The sequence below is a fragment of the Osmerus eperlanus genome, chromosome 19, assembly GCF_963692335.1.
Source record: "Osmerus eperlanus chromosome 19, fOsmEpe2.1, whole genome shotgun sequence".
NCBI classification, from domain to species: Eukaryota; Metazoa; Chordata; class Actinopteri; order Osmeriformes; family Osmeridae; genus Osmerus; species Osmerus eperlanus.
Window position 1 is genome coordinate 7261561 of NC_085036.1, and position 25093 is coordinate 7286653.

General features: G+C 53.8%; 1 protein-coding gene across 1 annotated transcript; it reads left to right on the forward strand.

Moving 5' to 3' along the window:
* Nucleotides 1–202: 202 nt before the first annotated feature.
* fam222ba (family with sequence similarity 222 member Ba) lies at nucleotides 203–25089 on the forward strand (the record flags this gene model as incomplete). Its single annotated transcript, XM_062486258.1, is given in 7 exon segments — nucleotides 203–349; nucleotides 18511–18638; nucleotides 24000–24511; nucleotides 24513–24623; nucleotides 24625–24753; nucleotides 24755–24946; nucleotides 24949–25089. Coding segments are annotated over 6 exon segments (1167 nt in total), but the record flags the coding sequence as incomplete, so codon positions are not given.
* Nucleotides 25090–25093: the final 4 nt, after the last annotated feature.

The window sequence follows — 25093 nt, forward strand, 5'->3', positions numbered from 1 at the left end:
TGAAGCCATATTATAGCGTTTGTCATATAGTTTTTGTCTATCGGAAAATAGTCGGTTGGAATGTTCAGAATCACATATGTGTGACGCTACTCCTTAATATTACCTAACGAAATACATCACAGGACTGTGACAAAAGAAATTAGAACTTGTCTCTTTGATTGGACAAAAGGAATCAATGAAGGCATCTGGAACGCACCCAGTCTGTGCGCATGCGCCGGAAGTTGCTGCCGCAGACAGCAGCAGTGATTCGGCAACGCAGGGCAACAACAGCAAAAAGAAATCTGTCTTTGCATTTAAGCCAAACCATGACGATGTTCTAAAGAATGCCTTTGACAGAGGTAAATGGAGAGTAAGTATTTCTAACTCCTCCGAGATTTCAATACCTTTTGTTGGAAACCTTTTATCTGTAATAAATGTTGGCACAGGCAGAGACGGCAACAAAGGAGGCATCATATACGTTAGCTAGCTAGCTGTAGCTGCCTCTCAATCTGTATATCTCATCAGTCAGATCTGTTATTAGCTAGTCAGCTACTATCCAGATACCGAACTTGCTATGTTTGACTGGATTGTAACCTGTAAAGAAAACATTGTTGCTCGAATGAGCAAGTTGATGTCAAGGATGTGGTTTGGTATAGACTGTCAGTAAGCAAATAGGTTATCAGTAAGTAACAATCATGGTATATTGCAAGGATGCTGTTGCGTGTACAGTGAGCCGTTGCTGGCTGCCCAGTGGTGTAATATTTCAGCTTCTCAGTGCATATACATGAATATAAATTGATGTAGCTAATGCCATCAATTAGGCTGGGGAGACTAAGGTTGGAGTGCATAAACAACCCCAACAAGATATCAAGTTCTGTGCATAGTCTTAAAACTGAATCTAATGCATATCCTGTGGTATTGTAACTTCGGTAGAGAATGACATGACTGACATACGTCCACATTTTGACAGTCTGACACTAGTGTGTTGTCCAATTGGAATTTGTTGTTCTGAAGCTGTGCCACGTGGTTGTTCTGCTTAGACCACTAACCAGTTGCCCATGTGCTAAAGAAAGGTGTGATTGGGACCGAATCATCTGGTCGTTTACCATACCCATGGATCTTCATCTCCAAGTTTAAAAACTTTGTCTTTATAGATTCTTGTCAGATTTCTGATAGTTTGTACTCATTTCCAAGAATAGCTATCTTGTATCTAAACCCTGTTTTGTATTTGATTGAAACGTGTAAGATTTTAAATGGTATATTAAGTTAGTCCAGTATCTCGAATGTTGCCCTTTACAAGAAGAACGCACTAGATTGGTAAGACAAAGTCGACGTCATGCTCATCCAGCCATGAGACTTCGAGCACGGAATCATTGGTTAGTTTTTTATTTATTTTTTACTTGAGAGCTAATAGACCTATTCGATTGGGAAAACATGCTGTCTGGCAGTCTTCCTGATTCGACCTAGATCCAATAGGGAACAACCAAAATTTGACTTCCGGGTTGGTCTGAAGAAAAAAAGCGTTCATTTTCATGGATATAGGTAGAGTTGGTACTGTAGCTCAGACACAGAGGGAGATGTCTGTGCCACCTCAGGTCTGGGTCAGCTAGGCATTTGGGTTTCTTCCTGCTGCAATCCTGGGAATCTTTAACATGTGCCTCTAGCAAATGGGATTTGTGATTGCTACGTTTTACGGAAAATCTATCCGAGCCTGCGGTTGTTCTAATCAAATGGTCAGTGTTAGCCTACTTATGATAACAGTATTATTATTTTCCTGTGTACGTTACTCTTGTCAATGTTTATTGTGCGGATGTATCGTCATGTCTTGTTCAACCCGACTTAATTTTTTGGTATTGCTTTAACAGAGGTAGTGATGCGATTTTTCGGAGCGAATCAATGCCCAAATATTAATCCCATATGATAACTGAACATTTACGGTAACTTGCCTCTCTATGTACTGTACAACTATATTAGGTCCTGGTTAAGTCTTGGGAGTGTTTATTATTTCTTTTGCCAACCCGGAGAACAGTTATTTAATTTACAACTGGATATCTAATCGTTCTGCTGTCTGATATCTAGCTAAATGCTTACTCAGTTAAAAAAGAGAGCTTGACATTACTTCGCCCGAGAGTGCAGTTTTACATCGTTGCGCAGTTGCTTTCGTGCCCTACATTTTCCAAAGGGTGGATAATTAAATTTCAGACCCTTGTTTCCCGAGAAACGCAGGCTGCTTGACTCAGTGCAATTATCGAATAGTCTTAAGGATCATTTTGGTGTCTTGGTGCTACGTTTCCCATCACAATAAGAGCCATTACCTGATTAGTGATTATGAATGAATGCCAGGCAGTTCTCGCTTTTTAATGCATAGTGGACTACTCCCACATATAAATGGCAATTAAAATATAAGCAATCAAAAATACCCTAGCTCAGTCTGAACAGAAGGGGTTAGTATTGTCTTTGTAACATCACAAGAAGCTGATATTATCATCAGTTTCCATTAGCCTAACCTACATGATGAATACGTTTTTGTGTCCTATTTGGTCCTTCTAAAAGCAGTGTGACAATGCATTCATTATGGAGAGGGCGGATTATGCTCTCACTGAGAAGGCACTGTTCTCAAGTGTGCAAAGCACCACTGTGCATGGCAACCTAAATGCATGTGATAATTAGCCCTCTGTTGCAAGCCATGCAGGCTAAGAACTGTTATTCTCTAATGCTCATGTTTAATTGACCTGCCACTGGAAAGTATGACCTGCTGAGGGCAAATAGATTGGACAGTATGTTTGTCATTAATGTTTTGGCAAACCACTTTAGGCACAGCAAGATATTAAAGGGTTCGTGCCTTTGTGGGCAGAATCGTTTTCACCCAAAAGGCACGTTGTGGACAGTGTCATGAAATCATTAGGCCCAACCATATAATATTGTGAATATGGCCATACCAAAAATAGTATACCCCAACAAAGCATAACGCCTACACATATTTTAAAGTGCTTTTGGAAAATGTTCGGCCTAATTTGACAGATTGTCACATTTAGATTGCCAGCCCAATGTCGGATATCCCGGGACTTGATTGTATGTTGCTGTGTATGTGGCTTGAGAATGAAGATGATTGCCTCTGTGGAGGTAACATGAGTGCCGACATGGTAGACACAGAGTTTGTTAAAATACATGGTCTGTGAGGTCAGAGTATTGAGATTCAATACATTCTGAAGACAGCAGCAATAAAACGGCATTAGGCCGCATCAAAGCAGTACCTTATTTCTTGGAGACTCCTGAGCGAAGCTATGAATAACAGACCACAAGGTACAGAGAAGGAACAGAGAGAACTTGAGTCGCTTTTTCTGATGTTTCAGCTGTTGTTGGGAATTGATTCACTGGAAGCTCATTAAAATACATTGATTAGTAGCAATTATGATCCAGTGTGTTTACTGTGAAGTAGTCTGGCAAACCCGCATTTTATTTTATGATGCGATAATTTTCTCTGCACAAATGAGCCACTTTGCTGGCTCTCAGTTTTGTTTTTTAATCTAAGTCAGTCATTTGATGTGGCGTTTTAGAGCCATCGCTTGAATTGTAAATGGGAAACGATTAAACTACCTAGAGCAGTTCAGAAATCCTCTCATATCCTTGTTGAAGTTTCATCTCCTGCATTTGGGTTTTGTGACTTTCTGCACGTCACCCTGCTGGTTTGACATGACTAGCATGTTTGGAATATCGTCCATTTGCTAAACGAGCCCCCCCCCTGCCTCTGCGTTTTTACAGCAGGAGGTAACAAGCTTGCTAGATCCACGAGGTTACAGTCTGTCCATCTTGCTTCACCTTTCAGACCTCCAGCCACAAGTGCAGCTGTCAAACCACTCTCCCACACAGCCAGCCACCACACTTGAGTGTCCAGACTCTTAAGAGACTGGCTGTCAGACCGCAGAGCGACTCCCCCAGTCGTGGAAAGTCTTGTTTTTCCAGGGTGCAGGTGTCTGGTGTCGTTTGTGACTGGACTGTGTCGTGAGTCACATTGAAGGGCTTAGCAACAGGGGTTGGGGCTAGAATGTGTATGTTTTTTTTTATTATTATTATTTTTCAACCCACCCAGATCAGGTGCTGGTCTGGTTACTGGAAGGCTCTCTCGGGCTGGAGGGGTGACTGGCAAGGGCCATGGTTGTGTGGCGTAAGGCTACATACACAGTGTTTGGTTGAGTTCACATGGTTGGTGTCAAGTTGTCCAACTGGGCAACAAGGGAAGCGCCTGATTTGAATTATCTCACTTGGTTTGTGGGTAAAACAAAACAAAAAACGACCTCAAAAACGAATGAAAGTCACATTTTTGCATGAGATTACATGTTACTCAGGAGGTCAAATCCGGTAAACCGCTGCCCCCCTATCCAGCTGGATAATCTGTCCCATTCCACACAGAACTGTTGGCATCCCGCTGGGAAGTGTTCAAATGATACAACCACCCCCAGCGCCACCACAGGGCTTTTATAAAGTTGTTTTGTCTTCAGTTTGAGAGCAATCATGGCTGGATCTACACCCACTTCAAGGCCTCCTACCTATTTGTTCAACAACAACAACAACAACAGTAACAGCAGAGAGGTCTAGGCCCAGGACAAGATGGCTGCCGGTGTGTGTCTGATGTGGGTTGCAGCATGCAGAGGCATTGGGGACATGGGGCTTGTTTATGCACCTCTGCCTCACAGGAACCGTGGACGAGTGAGGCAGGCGGATACTCTTATCTGTTTATGACACCAGATAAGGCTGCCATGAATCTGATCACTGACCGGCCTATGACCCTCCCTCCCCTCACCAGGCCCTCGTAATGAGCGGTTGCCAGGCGAGTCGCATATCATTCGCTGTAATCCTGCAACATGCCATTAGCAGCTCTGCGCTTGTATTTTTGTTTTTTTGGGGTGACATGGTTTTTTCCTACATCTGTGCCAGAAGTACAGAATCTGGCAACGGTGCCATCAAAGTGGCTCTGAGCCTGATCTGTACTTCCGGGTCAGGGAGGATGACAGGTACATGAAAGCTTTGGAGATCATGTGATGGGGGACAGAAGGAGAGCGAGCTGGCAGCGCTGCATTCCACGTCAGATCAAGGGGCTGAGAAGAGAGTAAGCGTCAGGAGAGGTAGAATGTTCCGGGCTATTTTCTGCTCCCTTTTTAACTCGGTAAAAGGTGAGGCCCTTCCGTTTGAGACTGACGCGCCCATCTTGACGTGACGCGTACCTCGACGTGTCAGGGAGAGTCTCAGAGCGTGTGGTGTTCTGACAAGCCTGCGGACCTGGGGACACCAGCAGGTGATTCTGTGGAGACCGAGTCACGGAAATGTGACACCGACCCGAACGGCGGGTCGAAAGGTGCTTTAGTTGAATTTCACCTGCTCGTGCTTTCTTGGTCACAAATCCCAATCCCTGGACAGTGTGGTATGTTTTTTTCTTCTGTCTTCTTGGGTATGGTATGCCATATCTCAGTTGGGCTACCCTTTTCCACTGGTCAACATTTTATGGGCAGGGCTTCATGGCCTACCTCCAATGACCAGACTTAGCCCGACTTTAGCGACTGGAATTCTGTTGTGGATTTTTTGAGGCTGTTGTTTTTGTGTCTTGAACTTTTCCGCGAGATAAGGGCCGCGGAAAGTCTTTCACCGGGAGAGAAAAAAATAAGCGTGGCTGTTTTTTTGCCCTTTGTAATCTTAGCCCTGGACATAATAAAAGTATGAAAGAGCTTAGTGTATCATGCTGTCGTGTTCTCTCAAGTGATAAAGTGGTTATCTGAGCCGACAGGGAGCTAGTGTTTCCATGGGCCTGATTGAGCAGTCAGAGGTTCAGCTGCATGCCCAGAGTGGTGAGTGGCTGGCCTGGGGGAGGAAGCGGGGAGCGAGGTTGGAAAAGGTTGGGCCCACAGAGGTGAGCTGTGGTCAGCGCTGTGGCACTTTGCTGTGACCATTTAGTGGATCGTAGGCAGCAACTCTTAAGAAGGCCCCGGTATGTTTTTCTTGAATGCGCGACGCCTGTGGGTCCAGGCGATTGAATCACTCAGAATGGAGGCCTTTGTGCAGCCTAACCCCATGGTCCTGTTAGGGCCCCATTGTTGACGATACTGAATGGTATCTCCGAGCCAGAAGAAGTGACCAGATGACACTCTTCCTGTTGTGAAAATGAGCTGAAAGAACAGGGTAAACTGTGACCTTTTTTGAGAGGCTACTATATAGCATGTCATTCGATGGCTGTTTGACTCCGGCTGAAAGAAACGCGGCTGTTTCTTTGCTGATAACGTCAAGGAAGTTTCCGGCATCTAAGCACACATGGAAACGAAGCCATTAGACTTCACAGCGAGGGTCAGAGCTGTCACTAGGCATTCGACCACCCTCCTAAAGATGCACTCCGCGCACAGAGCTTGTATCGGTACAACAGAGACCGAACTCTCCCGTAGAGTCGGTCCTAGCCGCTCTGTGAAATGCCGGCCGCGTCGTGGAGGCACCGAGGTGAGCTGCTCCGGGAGAAGCAGTCAACAAAGGGGCCAAACATGAGCCTGGGCTCAGCCCGGCTCATGTTGTTTACGTCTCCTCTCTCCCATGTAGCTTGTTGCTCTCCAGCTGGGCTGCATTTCCTGGAATGTGTCCCGCCTGTCTGTGGGGAGATGTCGGTTGTAAACACCGGTTCAGAGTTCACCGCTGTGGACGTTGTCAGCTTACCATATCACGTAAAGAAGAAAATCGCCCAGGCGTCTGAGGAGTTTGGAAGTGGGATCGGTCCACGTCGGATTAGTTTGTGTTAAAGCCGAAGGGTTTCAGCTAAACTAATAGCGTCCCCGCACATGAGAACGCATTGAGCCATTTAGTCTGTCAGCACAGCGTGCTTCTGGGCAACGCGTTTCTTTTTTCGACGCCCAGGCCTCGTCAAGTGGAGAGCGCTGTCCTTTTGTGCGTGATCGTTGACGAATGGGCTCACATCCTTTTCAATAGTGCTTTAGCTTCCTGTGTTAGTGTTGGGCCACCTGTACAGGGTTAAGGTGGGGTCAGGGCTCTTGCGGAGGGGGGGGGGGTCTCTTGTCAGTGACCTCCTTTGTGTCAGGGGCTGGAAGCCCCTCAGTTGAAGAGAGACATGCTATACTCCGCGGGCAAGAGAAGCCGCTGTTTTTTGTTGTTGGTTTGGGCCCCTTTTTTTCGTCGAACATCTTTCAGCAGTCGGTGATTGGCGTATCTTTTGCCATCCCCCCCTCCCTCCCCTCCCCTCTGTCTGCGCGTATCGAGCGCCGGAGCACATTATGAAATTGTCCATTACGTCCGCCTACGCAGTGTGTGAGCGCGTGCGCGTGTCTGTCACACACGCACACACACAGAGAGAGAGAATAGTTTGCCCGTAGCCTACATGTACTCACATAAAAGGAGTCCGTTAACAAAGGAAGCATTGAATTACGGGGGGGGGGGGGGTGTTGGTGGGAAATGTCAACTTCTATCAGGGCTAGTGCACAACCTTTTTTGTATTACTCACTTTAGAAAATGGCCCCGGTACAGAAGTAAAGCACTCCAGCATCCACGGCAGGATGTGATGCGATGGATGGGGGGGGGGGGAGGCGGGGGGCCCTCGGAATTCAAAGGCGACGCTGGAAAGTGCTTATGTAGCCCGAGCTCCCGTGTGTCATTAGTCTTCCCTCGTCTTGAGATCCCAGGGTCTGGTTGCACGGCCGGCCGGCGGGCCCACGTGTCGGCTCGCTGTGATGAATAGGAAGTAGCCGGCCCAACCCCGCCAGGTGCTCCTCCTGGGTTGGGCACGGGCCCGGGGGGCAGGGACGCGAACCCAGGGGCCATCTGGAGGGGGGAGGGGAGGAACCCGGCCGTGCTGGGGGGACGTCGTGGCCTCGCTCACGCTGGGTCTTCTTCCCGGTGCCGACGGGGCGGGTGGGGCGGGTTAGGCACGTGCAGCCCGGGCCCCCCCTTCACCCCAGAGGAGAAGCTACGATTCAGGGGGAGGGAGGGAGGGCAAGGTGGTGGTGGTGGGGGGGGGGGGGGAGGGGAGATATGACGTTTTCGTTTTGATCTCGTGTAGTCCTGGAAGTCTTGCGCCGGGGTTTAAAACGGTGCTTGAAGTTGATGGATCGCTTTTGGGTCCGAATGCTACGTCTTGGTTTGAACGCTTTTGTCTGAGGACGGGCCCTTTGTGGTGAGTGGCGATGCCCTCTCATGTCCTGAGTCTCTCTCTCCCTCTCTCTCTCCCTCTCTCTCTCTCCCTCTCTCTCTCTCTCTCTCTCTCTCTCTCGCGCTCTCTCTCTCTCTCTCTCTCTGGTGTCAGTGCATCTCTGTGTTCCGGAAGAAGCGGCCCTGACAGGCCCGGTCGTACAGGGAGACTGCCGGGCCCAGAACGCCCCTGACAGACACCATCATTAAGCTTTGATCCAGTGCTGAGCTATGGGGGTGGGGGGGGGGGGGAGAGAAGAAGGGGGGGAAAAAAGAGGGTAATATTCCTGATCTAATTACCGCGAGGCAGTCGAGGCGCTGTAATGTGTGATTTAACCTCTTGTCAGGGGCTATAAAAGGAAGCTGGGTTAATCTTTCTGGCAAAATCCCCCCCCCCCCCCTCTCTTCCTCCTCCCTACTCAGGGAAGAGTGTCTTAAAACCCATGGCCCTGTGAAGCAGACAAGCACCAGCATACCTCTGTGGTATGCTAACGCACCGAGGCACGGCCGACTCTCCATCGAAAGGGTCTGGAGGCAGGAATGATCTGACCTTTGATTGCTGGCAACAGCTGCTTTGGAAGAACTCGAGTTTGTGTATTTTAGAGAGTTGCAGCAAAGAGCTTGCTACCCCCGACTGAGTCGTTTTACAGTCTGCTGTCTCGCGCGTGTGTGTGCGGTGCGCCACGTACACGCACTCACACGGTGTGTGAGCGAGTTCATTGAGCTAATATATGCGGAATTAGAGGTCTGGGTTAATCAGTTGAAATGTAGTTAGAATTCTGTGGGTTTAAAGGGATTAGTGTTGCCTGTGTGAAGCAGGTCCTTGGCCTGAACCTGTTCAACTCGGCCTGGTCCAGGCTCTCAGGGCAAAGGGCCACGGCCTCCCCGGTTCTCAAGAGAAGCACACCCACCCTGAGAAACACGGCCCATTGGCTCTGAATGCCAACCCCTCGATTCTTATCTCGCTTTTGTGAGGTTCGACTCAATTAGATTGACGGATTAGCAAATTAATTGCAGGACCCCCTTCTGAAAAGGCCTCCTCTGCCCCCTGAATGAGATCTCATTCATCATCTTGATGCCCCGGGTGTTGGAACGGTTCAATGGGAGGTGGGGTGGGGGGGGGGAGGTCCCGTCTCGGCAAACAAACGACTCCAGTTTTAGGCTTTATCGAATGTCGATACGTCTTTCTACGTTCCGACGACAACATGAAGGCTGCTTTTGTCTCGAAAATGGCTGGTAGGTGCCGTTAAAACACGGGCCATGTTGCCTGGCCACTTTTTTTTTGTTTGCTTCTGACCCCGTTATCCAAGTTGCGTCCTGGCTTCTCGTCACCGTTTGGGGGGGGGGGGGATGGGGGGTGGTGCTGCTGAGTAGAAACACTAGTATCTTTCATCAGCGGGCCTCTTGGGTGGTGGTTGCCAAGGCCTGTATGTAGCAGCCAGGCTTAGAGCTCCTCTAGATGACCTATATCACTCCCTCTGCTCTCTCCCATGTGACCGAATCGGCCGACTAGTGTACCCAGCCCTCTAGGGATTAATTTACCTACTCTACACTCAACACCCTTCTACACTCCACCCTCCCCCCTCCAGTGCAACGTGTGGGGCCGAAAGGTCTGCTCTTTAGAGACCCCAATTAGCAGGGCTGGCAGCCCCCCTGAAGGTCTCACCCAGTGCGGCAGCTGAAGGGAGCGGGGAGGATGGGGATCGTCCGGGAGGGGGCCTCGTCCGGCGGGGGCCCTCGCCCCTCGTCCGGCGGGGGCCCTCGCCCCTCGTCCGGCGGGGGCCCTCGCCCCTCGTCCGGGAGGGGGCCTCGTCCGGCGGGGGCCCTCGCCCCTCGTCCGGCGGGGGCCCTCGCCCCTCGTCCGGCGGGGGCCCTCGCCCCTCGTCCGGCGGGGGCCCTCGCCCCTCGTCCGGCGGGGGCCCTCGCCCCTCGTCCGGCGGGGGCCCTCGCCGTGGCGCCTGATCTGCTGATGGGACCGCAGTCAACTGGCCTAAGCACCAGCACCAGCAACCAGGCTTGTTGTTGATGAGTTTGCATAGCGTATTGTTCCAGCTTCTGAGCCAGGTGCCCTTTTACCTGCGGGGGGGGGGTGACGATGCATAGCTCAGGACTCTCCTGAAAGGTCACGTATCCTAGGGAGAGGCGGTGTAAGGCTAGGCCCTGGATCTGGATCAGAGAAGACCATTCATCAGCCGCTACCAAGTCCCCCTTCTTCCCCCATGGATGTAGGGTGTCGACGATCTGGGCCTGATTGATGCCCTTGTACTTGGGGGGTGGGGGTGGGGGTCGATGGGAAGGATTTTGCTGCTGGGTGCATTAATGTAGAGTTCCATTGCATAGACCTTTTGAGCACGCTTCATCAGTCTTTCATCATTGGACAGCTTGCCCCCAAGCTGGATGTGTGTGCGAGGGACTGTGTGTGTGTGTGTGTGTGTGTGCGTGCGTCCACCTACCTATGTCTGTCTGTCCACGCAAGTTGTTTTGCATCTCGCTTATGTTTTGAATCCATACCTCGGAAAATCAATAGCTGTGTGAAACACGTCGGGGTCCAAAAATGTGCGAGCAACATTTTTTGTTGTTGTCGCAGTCACATCTGTGCTGCAGGCGGTGCCGAGCGGAGCTGTGTCGGAGCGGGGCGGACAGACAGCCCTACTGTGCCGTGTGTGTGTGTGTGTGTGGGGGGGGGGGGGGGGGGGGGGTGGTGCGCTGGCATCCTGGGAGAGGGTTCCTGAGAGGGTCAGGTGTTCCCATGCACACACCGGGGTGAGATGTTTGCCACGACCGGCCCTGTGTTTGCCTGCCTGGCTCCCCTCAGACGGGGGGGGGGGGGGGGAGAGGTGCTGGTGGTGGTCACTGGCGCCTGCCGGGGGTCGGGGGGTCGGGGGGGGGGGGGGGCTCTGCGAGGCCGGGAGGACGAACGTCCTCGTTTCGCTCTCTCTCTGTCAGCCCCCGGCGACACACCTTTTTACCCACCCTCCTCGCTCGCCCCGGAGAGAAAGGCCTCCTTTATTCCGGGGCCCTGTGTTGATGGTGGTGGTGGGGGGAGGGGGGGGGTCCTCTGCGGAGGCCAGGTTGAATGTCAGCGCTGCATTGGCGTGGCTGACCTTCCCTGCTCTACATGGACAGAGGGTGTAATTGTGGTGGCTTGTATTCATCCCCCCCCGAACCTGGCTGGCTGCTCCGAACTGGCATCCCGGCTCCAAAAACATTAATCTCGTGGCCTTCAAAAAACGCTAGCGTCGCCGTCGCTAGCTGGCTTACGCCACATGGTTTTTGGCTAGCCGTTTTCGTTTTCCGGCAGGCCCCTCTCACATTTGGACAGTGTGGGTGTGTGGGTGTGAGGGTGAGAGATGCTGGCTAGTCTAATGGCCGGCGGTAGATAAATCTTGGTGTAACAGTGGGAGCTGTTGTGTGTGTGTGTGTGTTGAGCCCTTTTAGGATGATTTAAGGGCCGCAGTGCCCCCACAGCCCGGCGTTCGGGAGCTGCTGTGACCCTCCTCCTAAATCAGCCGGGCTGACACAGCGTGGAGCTCACCACCCCCACCCCCACCTCCCCTCTCTCTTAGCAGACCAGGGCCGGCTGTGGTGACCTGGGTCAACGCCGGCCCGGGTGGGGCATGGAGGAGTCGGGAGGGGAGAAGCGGGCACGTGCTCGCGCACACATGCGGACATCGCACACTGCACGTAGCGCGTAACTCTGAGGGGGGAATTACACGTGCGTGTGCGTGCGTGCGTGTGCGTTTGGCCTCCGAGAGAGACGAACAGCTGCATTGATTCGGATCTGTTTGCCGAGCGCTCTGGGCAGAAAGGCGAGTCGTGGGAACACCTGGAGACAGAGAATGAGAAGGGGGGGGGGGGGCAGTGGTGTCAGCTCTATATCACGTGTACGCACACGCGCGCGCACACACAACTCCTCAGCGAGGACAGCCTTGGATCCGAAATCAGCAGCACTTTAAAAGCTTTTCCTCTTTCTCCCTTTAATCGCGAGCTCAATTTGTCACCGGGGTGTCCAATTTCTGATAAGCGCTTGACTGAAAAGAGGCGAGGGGGGGGGATGTGGGGGGGATGTGGGGGGGGGGAAAGCGCACAAAATGGATGCACCTGCTCACAAATGAAATCAGCCTACTCCATCTTCACTTCTCTACTCACCGCCAGCTGGAACAATGCTAGCCGGGCATTACCGGGCCGGGGAAAGGTCCGGCTTCCCCCAGCAAAACCAGAGATGGCCGACACGCGTAATGTGGTAGATAATCCCACGCTTAAGACCATTTATTGCGTGTGAATCGGTTGCGTGTATACCGGACGACGGAGCAGAAATTCCCCCTAGTTGCCGCTCGAGTAATTGCGTTAAGGCCTCTCCCCTTCTCTAATACCCGTCGAGAGTGGACAGGGGACGGTCAATATGTGTGCTCGGTTACACGCAAACACGCATTTCTGGCGATTACTGTGTGGGTGGAATGCACCCTGACAAAGCTGTAATTCTTGGCCTAGGTGTCTACGATGGGGGTTCTGCTCGGCTCCCCCCCCCGCTCTGGCAGGCCTCTGTGCCACAGCTATGTGAAATATTAGCGCTTCTGAAACTCTAGTGTCCCTTCAGGGGAGGTGAGGTGGGGAGAGGGGGGGAGGAGGGGGGGGGGCACACCTCTTCCTGCTGATTTACAGCCCACATATACATTAACTCCTTCGTCCCTTCTCAACTGTCTCTCTCTCCCTGTCTGTCTCTCTCTCTAGTTGACTCTCTCCATCTCTCTCTTTCCCTCCCTCTGTCTCTGATGAACTCCTTTTTTAGTCTCTGCCTTTGGTCTTCGTCTCTCCCTTTCCCCCTCCGCCCATCTCCGCGTGGGTACGGCTGGTCCGTGGCGCGTCAGCGCTCCGCAGATGTCCTCTCCGTCTTATCTGCCACGGCGAGGACGCCACCTCTGTTCGCGGCTCGGTCGGAGCCGCCACAACCCCCCCCCCCACCCGGTTTGGCCCCGCCCCCACGTGACGGCATGTGACCTGCCACATTGTTGCCTCTTCTTTTGATACGGGGGAGAACGTGGAGGTAACATTTGATCTGGCACCGAGCAGTAAAAGCAAGAGAGCCTCTCTTGTGTGTTTGTGTGTGTGTGTGTGTTGGTGGGTGGGCATAGGTGTGTGTTGGTGGTTGGGGTGTGTGTGTGTGTGTGTGTGTGTGTGTGTGTTGCTGGGTGGGCGTTGAGGTGTGTGTTTACCTCCCACCACCCACATTGGCACCTATCGCACACAGTTCGCCAATCTGTGTTTGAACAGTTGCAGTGCTCTTCACCTTCAACTGCCAAGTGGCACTCTCCTAATTACAGAGCGGGGAGAGTAATGGGCTCGCCCCGCAGCCTTGCCATGGGGTGGGTCTCAGAAAGAAAGCAAAAAAAAAAAAAAAAAAAGATTAATTTGAAAGGTTGGGAGTGTTTAATCAGATTTAGGGGCCGGGTCGTAGTTAAGCGCGCGCCTAAATCAAACGCAAGCTTTTAGAATGGCGTGTCAAAGCCCCCGGCTTTTGGGGGAGTGCCCAGATTGTGGTGGGGGGGTTCTGGCTATTTTACAGCCAGGCAGATAGGAGATTTTCCTCAGGTTCTGGACTGCCACAAACCGAGGTGGGTTTTGGGTTTGTCCTCACTGAGGCGTGTCCAGCCTCGACAGGAAGATGCGCCTCGGCAGATATGTGGAATAAACAGATAAATAACTAGGCCGGCACCCTTCGCGCCGGACCCCTCGGTGTTGGCAAGCTAGCCACGCAGCCCTTTTTCGTTTTCTTTTTTTACGAGAAGTAAACATGTCCGTCAAACGACACAAGCTTGGCCCTCGAAATTGGTATTCCTGTCAGTGTGTGTTCAACTCTGCTCTCTCTCTCCGCCCGCTGGCCCCCTCGCCTCGCCGGCGGGCTCTAGTGCGCGCGCCTGGACAAAACGCTGGACATCAAACCCACCCACCCTCCTCCCCCTCCTCCCCCGCCCGGCGCTTATCTCCTCAATGTAATTCCCTAGCCAGAGTGAGAAGGAATGGCCAGATATCTTAGCCTCCAGATCTCCTAGCCTCCAGGTTTCCAGATCTCCTAGCCTAGATGGGTCAGATGGCTGAGCGGTTAGGGAATCGGGCTATTAATCAGAAGGTCGCTGGTTCGATTCCCGGCTGTGCGAAATGACGATGTGTCGTTTGGGCAAGGCACTTCACCCTACTTGCCTCGGGGGGGGGGGGAATGTCCCTGTACTTACTGTAAGTCGCTCTGGATAAGAGCGTCTGCTAAATGACTAAATGTAAATGTAGCCAGATCCTCCCAGCCATATCATATCCCATATCACAGCAGACCACAGAGGCAGCAGGAATGAGGGCCGACGCCCTGATCGGGACGCCTCACATGTTTTGGCTCCTCTCCAGTGTCGTGGCATCCGACCCTCACGAGCCGCTCTCATCGCCAAACAATATCTGAGATGATCTCGCCGTTCGCCTCCAGGACTATTTTTAAGACGTCGCCGTCACCTCACCTTTTAATTAGACCAAGTCGCAATCTCTTTCTTTGTGTTTCTGTTACTTTATTCTGTTGTTTCGCACCCTGAACCGAGTGTTTTGTGTTTCCTGTGGGGTGTCGGCTCAACGCCACCAAAGCAATTTCCCTTTCTGACAGTTTAATTGCTGACACTTTTTAGAAACGGTGTTTGCGCCCCTCCGATTCTGCCTCCTTGTTTCTTCCCCTCTGTTTCGTTCCTGTCTTGTTGTCTCTGCCTGTAATCGCTCTTTCTGTAACTTTATCACACGCGCACGCACGCACGCACACACACACACACACACACACACACACACACACATACACACACACTCTCTGGAGTCTCTCTGCTGGAAAAAGACAAAAAATGCCAGGAGTGCTAAACACCTCAGAATCTGAAGTCTTGTGTGAGAGAAGAAGAGCTGTGATTCATTGATAGCAGTCAGCCAGCCAGCCAGCCAGCCAGTCAGTCAGGCTACATGCCTGTGGGCCTTCTGCTAGCAACAGCCCTGTTTCAGCAAATCCTTTTTCGGCCTCTGCTGTTTGTACAGCCTGCCATTGCTGACGGGCTAATGAAGGCTACACTGATGTGAACAGCCATGGCTGAGTATGTCCGAGAGAGAGAGAGAGAGAGAGAGAGCCGGGGCCGTTCTCATTTGGAGAACGCTACGCCTCCGAATTCAAGGGGCCAAAGCGCCATTCTTTTCCTTTTTCCTGCCTCCCGTTCAGAAGGCCGCGCTGGCACCGAAAAAGAAAGAAGAAAAAAAAAAAAGTAATTTCATTCTGTGTCTGTGTTACATTGAATTTCTCGAGATTTCCTCGGCTCTATTACGGACTCATAACCTGGGGGTAAACATGCAATTAAGCAACAGCAGCAGCTCCTGCTCTCTCTCTCTCTCTCTCCTCTGCCCGATCCATTAGCACAAACAATGGAGGCCGTCGGATTGGAGGCACGGCTCTTTTAATTGCTTTTGCCAATAATTGGGGACGGCCTGCTAACGACCAGCCTCGCTGCTAATGCCCACAACAAGCAACCAAAACAAGGCTTCTCGGCCACTTCTCACCTTTTTTTTTGTTGTTGTTGCTCTACACACAAAATCATGTTTTTTTGGTGTGGGGGGGGGGGGGGGGGGGGGGAATATAGGTCAGCTTTTAAGGGAGCCATTTGACACATGACACGAGCCGGGCGCATCCGTGTCCCAAGTCGCGGCATTGCCTGCACCCCGTCCTCCATCCGGCTGAAAACAGACAGTTCCCGCTGATTCGCTGGATTCGAGATGACAGATTGGAGAATACCGAGTCATGGTTTGCAAGCCTTCACTGTCCAGTCCAGCTGACCAGAGCCGAGGCTCCAAAAGATCCGCCAGTGGTGTCGGCATTCACGGAGGACAACCCACCGTCCAGCTCTCCTCCCCAGACCAAACCAGCCAGCGGATCCGGCTTGAGAGACTTGTCTGTCTGGGTCAGACAGCCAGCCAGTCAGAGCAGTGGAATCCTCCGGGGGTGGCCATCAGGGGGCAATTAAGACCCTGTAGGAGTGGAGGGCCATCCCAGCAGTGCCTGCTAGTGCTGGGGGGAGAGAGAGAGAGAGGGGCTCTGACCTTCCGGAGCTTCATCACTGGTTGCACAAGAGACACACTGTCTGTCAGGAGCCTGTCTGTCTGACGTGTCTGTGTGTGTGAGAGAGTGTGTGAGAGAGAGAGAGAGTGTGTGTGTGAAAGAGAGAGAGAGAGAGTGTGTGTGTGTGTGTGTGAGAGAGAGAGAGAGAGAGAGAGAGTGTGTGCGTGTGAACCTCTGTGCATTTGTTGAAAGAGCCTGGTGTTATATTTGAAGTTGCGAGGGGTGGCGGAGGGCGGGGGATTCGGGGACGGGGACGGGGGGGGGGGGGGTGTAGGGGGGGTGTGGTGCTGTTGGCAGCACCACAGACGTCAGGCCTGTCTGCCTGCCTCCCCTCGTCTCCTCGCTGCACGCTGGAAAGCAGAGTGTCAGCTGGGGCATTAACATGGGCTGACCTTTTGTCAGGGCTTTCCGCAGTTTTCTGACATTCAGGGGCTCGGTGGGGGGAGGAAGGGGGTTGTGTAGGGTGTGTGTGTGTGTTGTGTACAGTAGTGTGCCGGTGTAGTTCATTTGTAGGGAATAGATTTTGGCGATCGTTCGTTTATGCCTCTCGGAACACCTCTGCACCGGCACTTACTGTATCGGAGTTTGAAAACATCCTCGCTATCCTTGGCAAAAGTGCCAGCGCTCGGTTAAATGATAGAAAGCGCCGGAGCTATGGCAGGGGAACGTCAATGCTCTACCTATCTGAAATCCTTCCAGGGTCGGGTGGGAAGAATACCATATCAGGCCAATTAAAGGTAACGGATGGTGACACGCTGAATTGAGGGCAGGGAAGGCTGCCATATGGCAGTCCAGGCTGTAAACCAGCAAGCAAGGAGGAGAGGAGAGGTTGGGGGGGGATGAGAGAGAGAGAGTGAGAGGGGCTGATGGGGGTGTCAGAGAGAAGTGACGCAGCAAGCCCTCACCAGCCAGAAACACCAGCAGAAAAAACACCCTCAGATCTGTCTTCAGACTGCACCTCTGCCACCCACCCACACACCTCTCCTCCCTCCCTCCATCCAGCCCCAGATCCCCCCCAGCCCTAGCCCCTGGGCCCCCAGGGTGCGCTGCTCTCAGGTATCTGGAACTGCCAGCTTCATTAACGCACGCTGTGTTATTTATTTTTTATTTCTCCCCTCCCCTCGCTCGGAGGATTTAAATGAGCCGTCCTCCTGACCTTTTTGTGCTCCTGTTTTTAAAGTGAGTTCATCTCCCGGCATCTCCCTCCACCCCCGTCCCCCACTCCCCCCCCCCCGACGGGGGACAGATGCTTTTAAGCCGCCACCCAGTGGCAGACGGCCGCGCCAAGGTTGTTTGTGGGTAATTGCCTTTTTTTACCCCTTTTTTTCCCCTCATCTTCTTCCGTACGTGCCGTTTTGTCCGCGCCGCTCTCCTCCGCCGCGGCAACGGACGCAGAGGGAAGAGAGGAGCACGCGCTCCTTAGGCTTCCTTTGCTCCCTGGCTGTTCCCCCCACCCCCCCCCCCCCTCCGTGCTGATTAAGCAAAGCATCTGTGCCGTTTTGAATACAGTAGCAAGTGAAGCAGAGCCGAGGTCTAACACTGTTGCTCGCTATTACGGCACGTTAGTGCTCAAAGTGGCAGCCACTTACGACACAGGCACTATGTTTTTTTTTTTAAGGGCAGGTGCGTGTGTAGCGTGAGGCCCTGGTATCGATCTGGGAGGGTACTACCATGCATCTACTGCTCTCTCCAGTGTGTTCTCACTGAGCTGGTGTCATTCAGGTCCCCTGCCAAGGCCTTACACAGGCAGTAAGGCCTCCCAGACTGTATGGGTGTTAGGGTGAGGGTGGGGGGAGAGTTATTTAAAAGCTGCCAGGTCCTCTGGCTAGGTCTGCAATTCTTTTTCCGGTATTTTTTTTTTTTTTACCTCGGCTGTTTGATGTTTAATTGAACTTGTTAGTCGCATAAAATGTCACCTTACCTGGCGCTCCAGGTGAGAATTGGTTTGTAATTGAAAGGTGATGTCCCACCCCTCCTCTGAAGCCTCGAGGGAGGACGGGGAGAGAAGTGTTAGCCTGCTCTGGCCACCGCTCTGTATCTCCATGTAGCATGTGTGGCCCTGCGGTCATGTCTGACTTCTAACCTCTCTCTCTCTCTGTCTCTCTCTCTCTCTTTCCTCCATCTCTCTCTTTCCTCCTCTCTCATTCTCTCTCTCCTCCGTCTCTCTGTCCCTCTCTTTCCTCCCTCTCTCTATTTTTTCTTCTTCTCTATCTCTCTCTCTCTCTCTCTCCTTGTTGCAGTGTGAGGAGGAGCGACTGTCCCATGTTGCATTAGTGTCGGTGTGAAATGCTGGCCTGTCTGCCGCGGCCAGGTGACCTCTCCCTCCAGCTTCTCCCCCACACGCAGATGAACACTGGACTTCAGAAATGTAAGTGACACGCGATCATCCAGCGCGCGCACACACACACACACACACCATCACGCAACACACACACACACACACACCAGGCTGCTAGAATCCCTCTCAGCCCACATCAGATAAACAACCCCAGTCCCTTTTATGAGTAACAGCTCTGTGCTAGAAACCAGGAGAGAGTCTCATGGAAGGGAATGTTCTGCTGGCATACAACAGCTCCCTCTCAGTTGAAGTGAACCCTCCTGAATTTACAGTCGAGGATTGGGATCCATTCACCCCCTCCCCTGCCCCGTAGATCCCTCTTGAAGGAAAAGACGATGAGAGACCTCGCCGTGGGGGAGAGGCGGTTATTAGAACCGCCGTGTCAGATGTTCCTCTGCGACGGGCTCGCTGTAATAACAGGTAGGGGCATGGCACTCGCTGATTGGTCAGTGGATCTGGAAAGCGCGAGGCGCCGTATGGGCATCTCATGAATCATACATGTGTATCCCCATCTGGTTGGGCCCAGAAGGACGAGTCAAAGTCCTCTCTGGTTGATTCTGCTCCTCCTAGATGACACGCGCGTGTTGTTTATCCAGAGCCAAGGCCCAGCCCTGGTCCAGCTGTTATTCCCCCCCCCCCCACCTTCACCTTCCTTGAAGGCCAGAAGGGTTCTAGAGAAGGTTCTTCTTCAGTGGAGGAATCTCAGCTCCGCTTTTGATACGGTTCTGCTCCATTTCTTTGTTACAAGACCGTCTCCCTTTTTCCCTTTTTTTCTGCTTTCTTTCCTCCTGGCGCGCTCTCTCTCTCGCTCGCTCGCTCGCTCGCTCTCTCTCGCTCTCTGTCGGCGTGGCTCATCAAGACCGTAATTTCAGAATCACTGTAATCAGCGTCGCCCCGGGAGTACAGCAGGCGCGGGGGAGCCCGCTAAGTGCCAGCCGCGGCGGCCATGTTGCAGGCCGGTGACCGGGGGCTCCTCCGGGTCCCCTGCCCTCCGGCACACGTCACAGCGGGGGGTGGGAGGGGTGGGGGGGGGGAGGAGGGGGGGCAGGAGGGGGCTGTGGACCTGTGACAGGCTGTCCGGTCAGATGGCGTGTTATCGGTTTTGTCTGATTGAGCAGGCTGCTCGTCGCTCCACGGGGTGTGTCCCCCCCCCCCCCCCACGAGTTTCTGCTTGTCCTTTTTTTTTTTCTTCCACTCAGCCGTTTTCTTTCTTCTTTTTCGCTTCTCTCTTTTTACTGCTCCTTTCATCCTCTCAGTATTGATAAGGGAGGATGCTGAGCACCCAGGGCCCCGGTGTTATCACATCATGGGGTTGATTGCTTCGTCAAACGGCCCCCCTGGGCCGGGCGGGGTGGTTTAAAAAAAAAAAAAAAAAAAAAAAAAAAAACTGAAACGACAGAAAAACATTGAGTCCTCTTGTCTCCTCCTCTGGCTCCTGCCACGAGGCCCCTGCGGAGCATCTCCCAGGACGTGTGCAGTGCTGAGCTGTTGGTGTGTGTGTGTGTGTAGGCTCCGGGCCGCGTGTCCCACAAGGCTTCTCGTGCTCAGCTGCAGCCCTGTCTGGTCGAGGCTGGGATTGGACCGGCGAGGCCCCCCCTCTGGTGACGTGCGCTCGTCAGCCTCCCAGCTGTCCGTACGCGCCGAGCACTCGACGGCCCCGGGGGGCTTCATCTCTCGCTAGGCCTCCGAGCTCATTTGACAGCTTGACTCTGTCAAAGAAGTGGTTATCTTATAAGGTGGGGGGGAGACATCGGTGTTTGAGACTAGCAGTCACATGAAATGACGGTTGACTTATTCCCACTGAGACTGGTTAGAGGGCGGATGCCGTCACGAGCTCCAATTTGTGTTCCCCCCGCCAACGCCACTAGCCTCATGTGCTGGCCTGTGCCTTGTCAGACTCAGTCTCACTTGCTTGGCAGTTTTTCCTTCTCCTCATTGCAGCCGTATTGCCTCTTTCGCTGCCGCCCCCCGGGGGGTTTCCCCCGAATGTGCGTGCGCGCGTTTTTTGGAAAAAGTGCGTGTCCGTGCGCTCGCTCGCTCAGAACGACAAGCTCGCAGAGGCCCTTGGGTGCTTCTTGACTTGTCACTGGAGAGAGATGTTTGTAACGGGCCACGCCTGCGTAGGGTACGGGGCGGTCGAAGGAGCGTGTCAAGTGCGCAAGCAAACAAGAAGAGGAGCGTCGCTACTCGGCGCCGTGTCCTCCAAACTCTGCCGCTGTCGGTCCTGCCAGCGTCTGAAAGCCCTCGAGGAACATTTTCCTTTGCCGGCTTAATAAGCCCCGACGATTGTTTCCGGCCCTCTTCGTGAGAGTGAGAGTGTGAGAGAGAGAGAGAGAGAGAGGGGGGAGAGAGAGGGGGGGAGAGAGAGGGGGGAGAGAGAGGGGGGAGAGAGAGGGGGAGAGAGAGAGAGGGGGGGGAGAGAGAGAGGGGGGGAGAGAGAGAGGGGGAGAGGACTTAATTGTCATTGCTGTATGACACTGTATTCTCTGATCCAATTTCCTGCTCTTGTGCAAAAATTGTCATTAACAGCAGCGTGAGCTCCTGCTGTTTGAGTCTCGTTCAGTTCCAAACTGTGGTTGGAATATGATAAGGCGCCCGCCTGAACTTTTGTAGTCGTGCTGGAGCACTGGGCATCTCTCTCGCGACTCCCGGCTGGGTCATTAAAGCAAGGGCCAGCCTGGTCCGACCCTGCCCTGGTGATCCGTTCATCTGGAGGACCAGCACCTCCCTGGTGAACCCCCCTCCCTCCCTCCCTCATCCTCAGGGCTCCCTGTCCAGGTCCCTGGACCCACTAGGCCACCGTTTAGATCAAAAATGGAGGACGTCAGGCACCGTGTGCAGCAGTCCTGTCTGGACTTTGCTGTGGTCGGTGAAGCTGTCGCTGAAGAACACACCCTGTCGCCGCGGCGTCGGCCCGCGGTAGACCACGCCCAGGCGCCGCCCCGCAGCTTTTGATTCGCCGCTCCGCCTCAGGCATTGTTGTTGGTCCTTTGCCTATTTCAGCTGCAGCTGGTCATTTATGGATTGCCAGATCCATGCAACAATAATGTTGTGTATGCACATTCTCCTTAGTTTAAAGTCAACTTCAACAATCTCCTTATTTTGGAAGTCTGAACTCGTTCACTAGTTTTGTGTCTGTTTAGTGGGAATTTGCCTTGAAGGCTTGCTGCAGACGGCAGGATTAACTTAACAAAACTTAACATTCTCTCCGTTGATTCGAATATCTTGTAATTAGGATTGACCTTGTCTTGCTACACCCTCTTACCGGTGTACTGTAAAAGAGCCTTGGCCAACTACAAGGAAGGCTGCATGCCAACCCCAATGTCCTCTAAACCCACACATACAGTACACACACACACACACACACACACTCGGGAGCGTAGGTAATGAAAGTGTGGCGTTTTATTTGTTCGGCCTCCCTGTGATTGGAGGAGAGACAGGCAAGTGACGGAGGTCATTAGTCTTGGCTGTCACGGGAGCAGCCGAGGTGACGTCCTCCGCAGGGCTGCCGTCCGTCCGTCTGGCCGTGTTCTGGCCGCCCAGCCGCTCAGCCGGGGAGAGGACGGGAGCGGGCAGTGATGGAGTGTGTCAAGCTCAAACTCCCTGGACCAGACCCCTGCATTAATGAGGCTGCCAGCAGCAGAGTGGAGCTGCGAAGACAGGACAGCCGCCCCCGCTCTGTCTGTCTGTCTGTCTCCCCCCCCCCCCCCCCCCCCACACACACACCACCCAGCCCCCTCATTGTCACCCATTGTTTCCTGCCCACAAATAAGACAGCGGATTAATCAGCCACATGGCGTGACTCCTGGTGCCACCGTGTCAAATCCTCCCAGCCCAAACCTGGCCTCAGCCTCAACCCCAGCCTCAACCCCAGCCTCAGCCCCAATCCCAGCCTCAACTCCAGCCTCAGCCCCAACCCCAGCCTCAACCCCAGCCTCAACCCCAGCCCCAGCCTCAACCGACAGCCAGTCTGTCTGCTGAATGAGGAGAGACTTGCAGGACAAAACTGGTTCACAGCCACCGCCACTAACCCATTTTACAAATGTTTTAACAAGTCTAGAAAGACCCGGCTTGACATTTCAGGTTCTCACCTAATAAAAGACAGCGACAGCAACAGTCCCTCAGCGTCCCCCAAATCAAATAAAGATTTTTATGAAAACATGAGGTTGTCGTTTTTCCTTTATTGGATGCAGGAAAAGCAAACAGACGGAAGGGCATGCTAACTTAACTTCATATCCCAACGACAGGGTTGGATCCTGTCTTGTGGCTGTCTGTGGGTTCAGTCTTGGTGTTTGTGTATGTAGGTCTGGCAGACTCGTGGCCGGGGGTGTGGGGGGGGGGGCCCCCGGGCCCTGCCTGGGGGGGAGAGCCTGCTGGGCTGCTGTTCTCAGATCAGAGCTGCTATATGTACCATCCCCTCGTGTCTCATCACTGGCTCTCACTTGGGAGTCTGAGCACTGCGCGTCTCAACCCAGATGACGGATGCAGAACAACGGCAACACTGTGGTACCGACAGTGGATGTATGTCACACACACACACAAGGTACAACCAACACCTGGGAGTGGGTACGTCACACACAACACCAAATCTTTGTTCAATAGGCTGGCGCACGTTCTGTCTCACACACAGAGACATTGTCACCCAGGCAGTGTTAAACATAGCCAAGGTGTTTAGCAGCTGTGGCAGATGTGTCTCCATCAGGGGGCTGGGCCGGGCTGGGCCGGGCTGGGCCGGGCCGGGCTGGGCCGCATGCCCCAGATCAGGGGGAGGCTGCTCTGTGAGGTGACGCCTGTCACGGAGCTCTGCTCTCTCAACTCCCACACCGAGAAGAGAAACTTGCCTGTTTGCCCCCCCCCCCCCCCCCCCTCCCCCAGGAGACAAGAAATGCCTCTCTCCTTCCTCTTTGTCCGGCCTGTGATGTGGCAGCATTCGAGCACGGCCCAGCGCCTCTCATCCCCCGCGACAGCGACCCTCGCTGTTTTCCTTGTTTCGGGGCCCCCGAGCCTCTGGCTCAGCCGTGGGGAATGCAGATTGGAATGCGGCGCGTGGCCCGCGGCGCTCCCGGCAGAGATCGAACCCGCCTCCGTCCTCTTTGAGGCGTGAGCGCGGCTACGTTCATCTCCCGTGTGGGTGAAGCACTGGGGGGGGGGGGGGGGGGGGGGGGGTGGTGAGAGTCAGGTTCCTGTCAAACGAGGTTCAATTAGGGATGGGGGGGGGGAGGAAAGCAGAACAATTCGAGGGAAAGCGGAACAAAACTTTAACACGTTTTCTCTTTCGTTTTGCTTTTCTCTTTCTCATTGTCTCATCTCTCCCTCCTGTCCTCCCCCTCTTCCCTGCCCCCCCCCCCCCCCATCCTTCGCTTGCCTCTGTCTGTCCGTCTGTCTCCCCAGGGGACACTACACAGAGGATGAGATCCGCTCAGTATCCGACCCCTGCAGAATTGGATGCCTATGCTAAGAAGGTCGCCAACAGCCCCCTGACCATCAAGATCTTCCCCAACAGCGTCAAGGTCCCCCAGAGGAACCACGTGCGGCGCACGGTCAACGGGCTGGATACCTCAGGCCAGCGCTACAGCCCCTACCCCCCCTCTCAGGCCAGCGTCAAGGCCGGCCTCCTGGCCGTCGTCAAGGCGCCCCTCGTCAAGGGCATCCTCAAGGACTTTGACGGCAGCCGGGTCCGCCTGCACTCCGAGGTGATCATGAACCCCCCCGCGGGACCCTACGCAACCTCCTCGGCCAGCACTTTAACCCTCCACCACCCCCCGGGCGGCCCCCGGCCCCCGCAGAGCCTGCCCCCCCACCCCCAGACTCTACAAACTCTTCAGGGCCAAGCGCAAGGCCAGGGCCTCAGACACCCACCCCCCTTATCCCAGCACACCCGACCCCAGACTATGTCCGCCCACCGCCCCTGCCCTGGCCCACCCCCAGCCCCCCGCCCTCCAGCTCCAGCAGCAGCACCATCCGCAGCCCCCTCCAGGCCTGCAGGGGGGCAGGAAGCTGCCGGATGGCGACGCGCCCCCCCAACGTGACCGTCTCTACCTCAACCATTCCTCTATCCATGGCGGCCGGCCTGCACCAGGGCCGGCAGGCTGACCTGAGCACCATCGTGCACCAGATCAACCAGTTCTGCCAGGCGCGGGCCCAGGGGGGCCAGTGCCACGTCCATGTGCGAGGGGCAGATCGCCAACCCCAGCCCCATCAGCCGGAACCTGCTCATCAACGCCAGCTCCAGGGTGTCCATGCACAGCAGTGGCCCCAACGGTCCCGGCCTGCCCCCCCACAACTGCGTCATGGGCCCCGCAGACAACGCCGCAGCCCCTGTGGGCCACCCCCCCCACCCAACATGGCCGCCATGAACCGCATGCCTGTCTATCACAATGATATCAAGCAGCAGCAGCACCACCAACAGCAGTTACAACAACAACATCATCATCATCATCAACAACAGCATCATCATCAACAACAACAACAACAACAACATCATC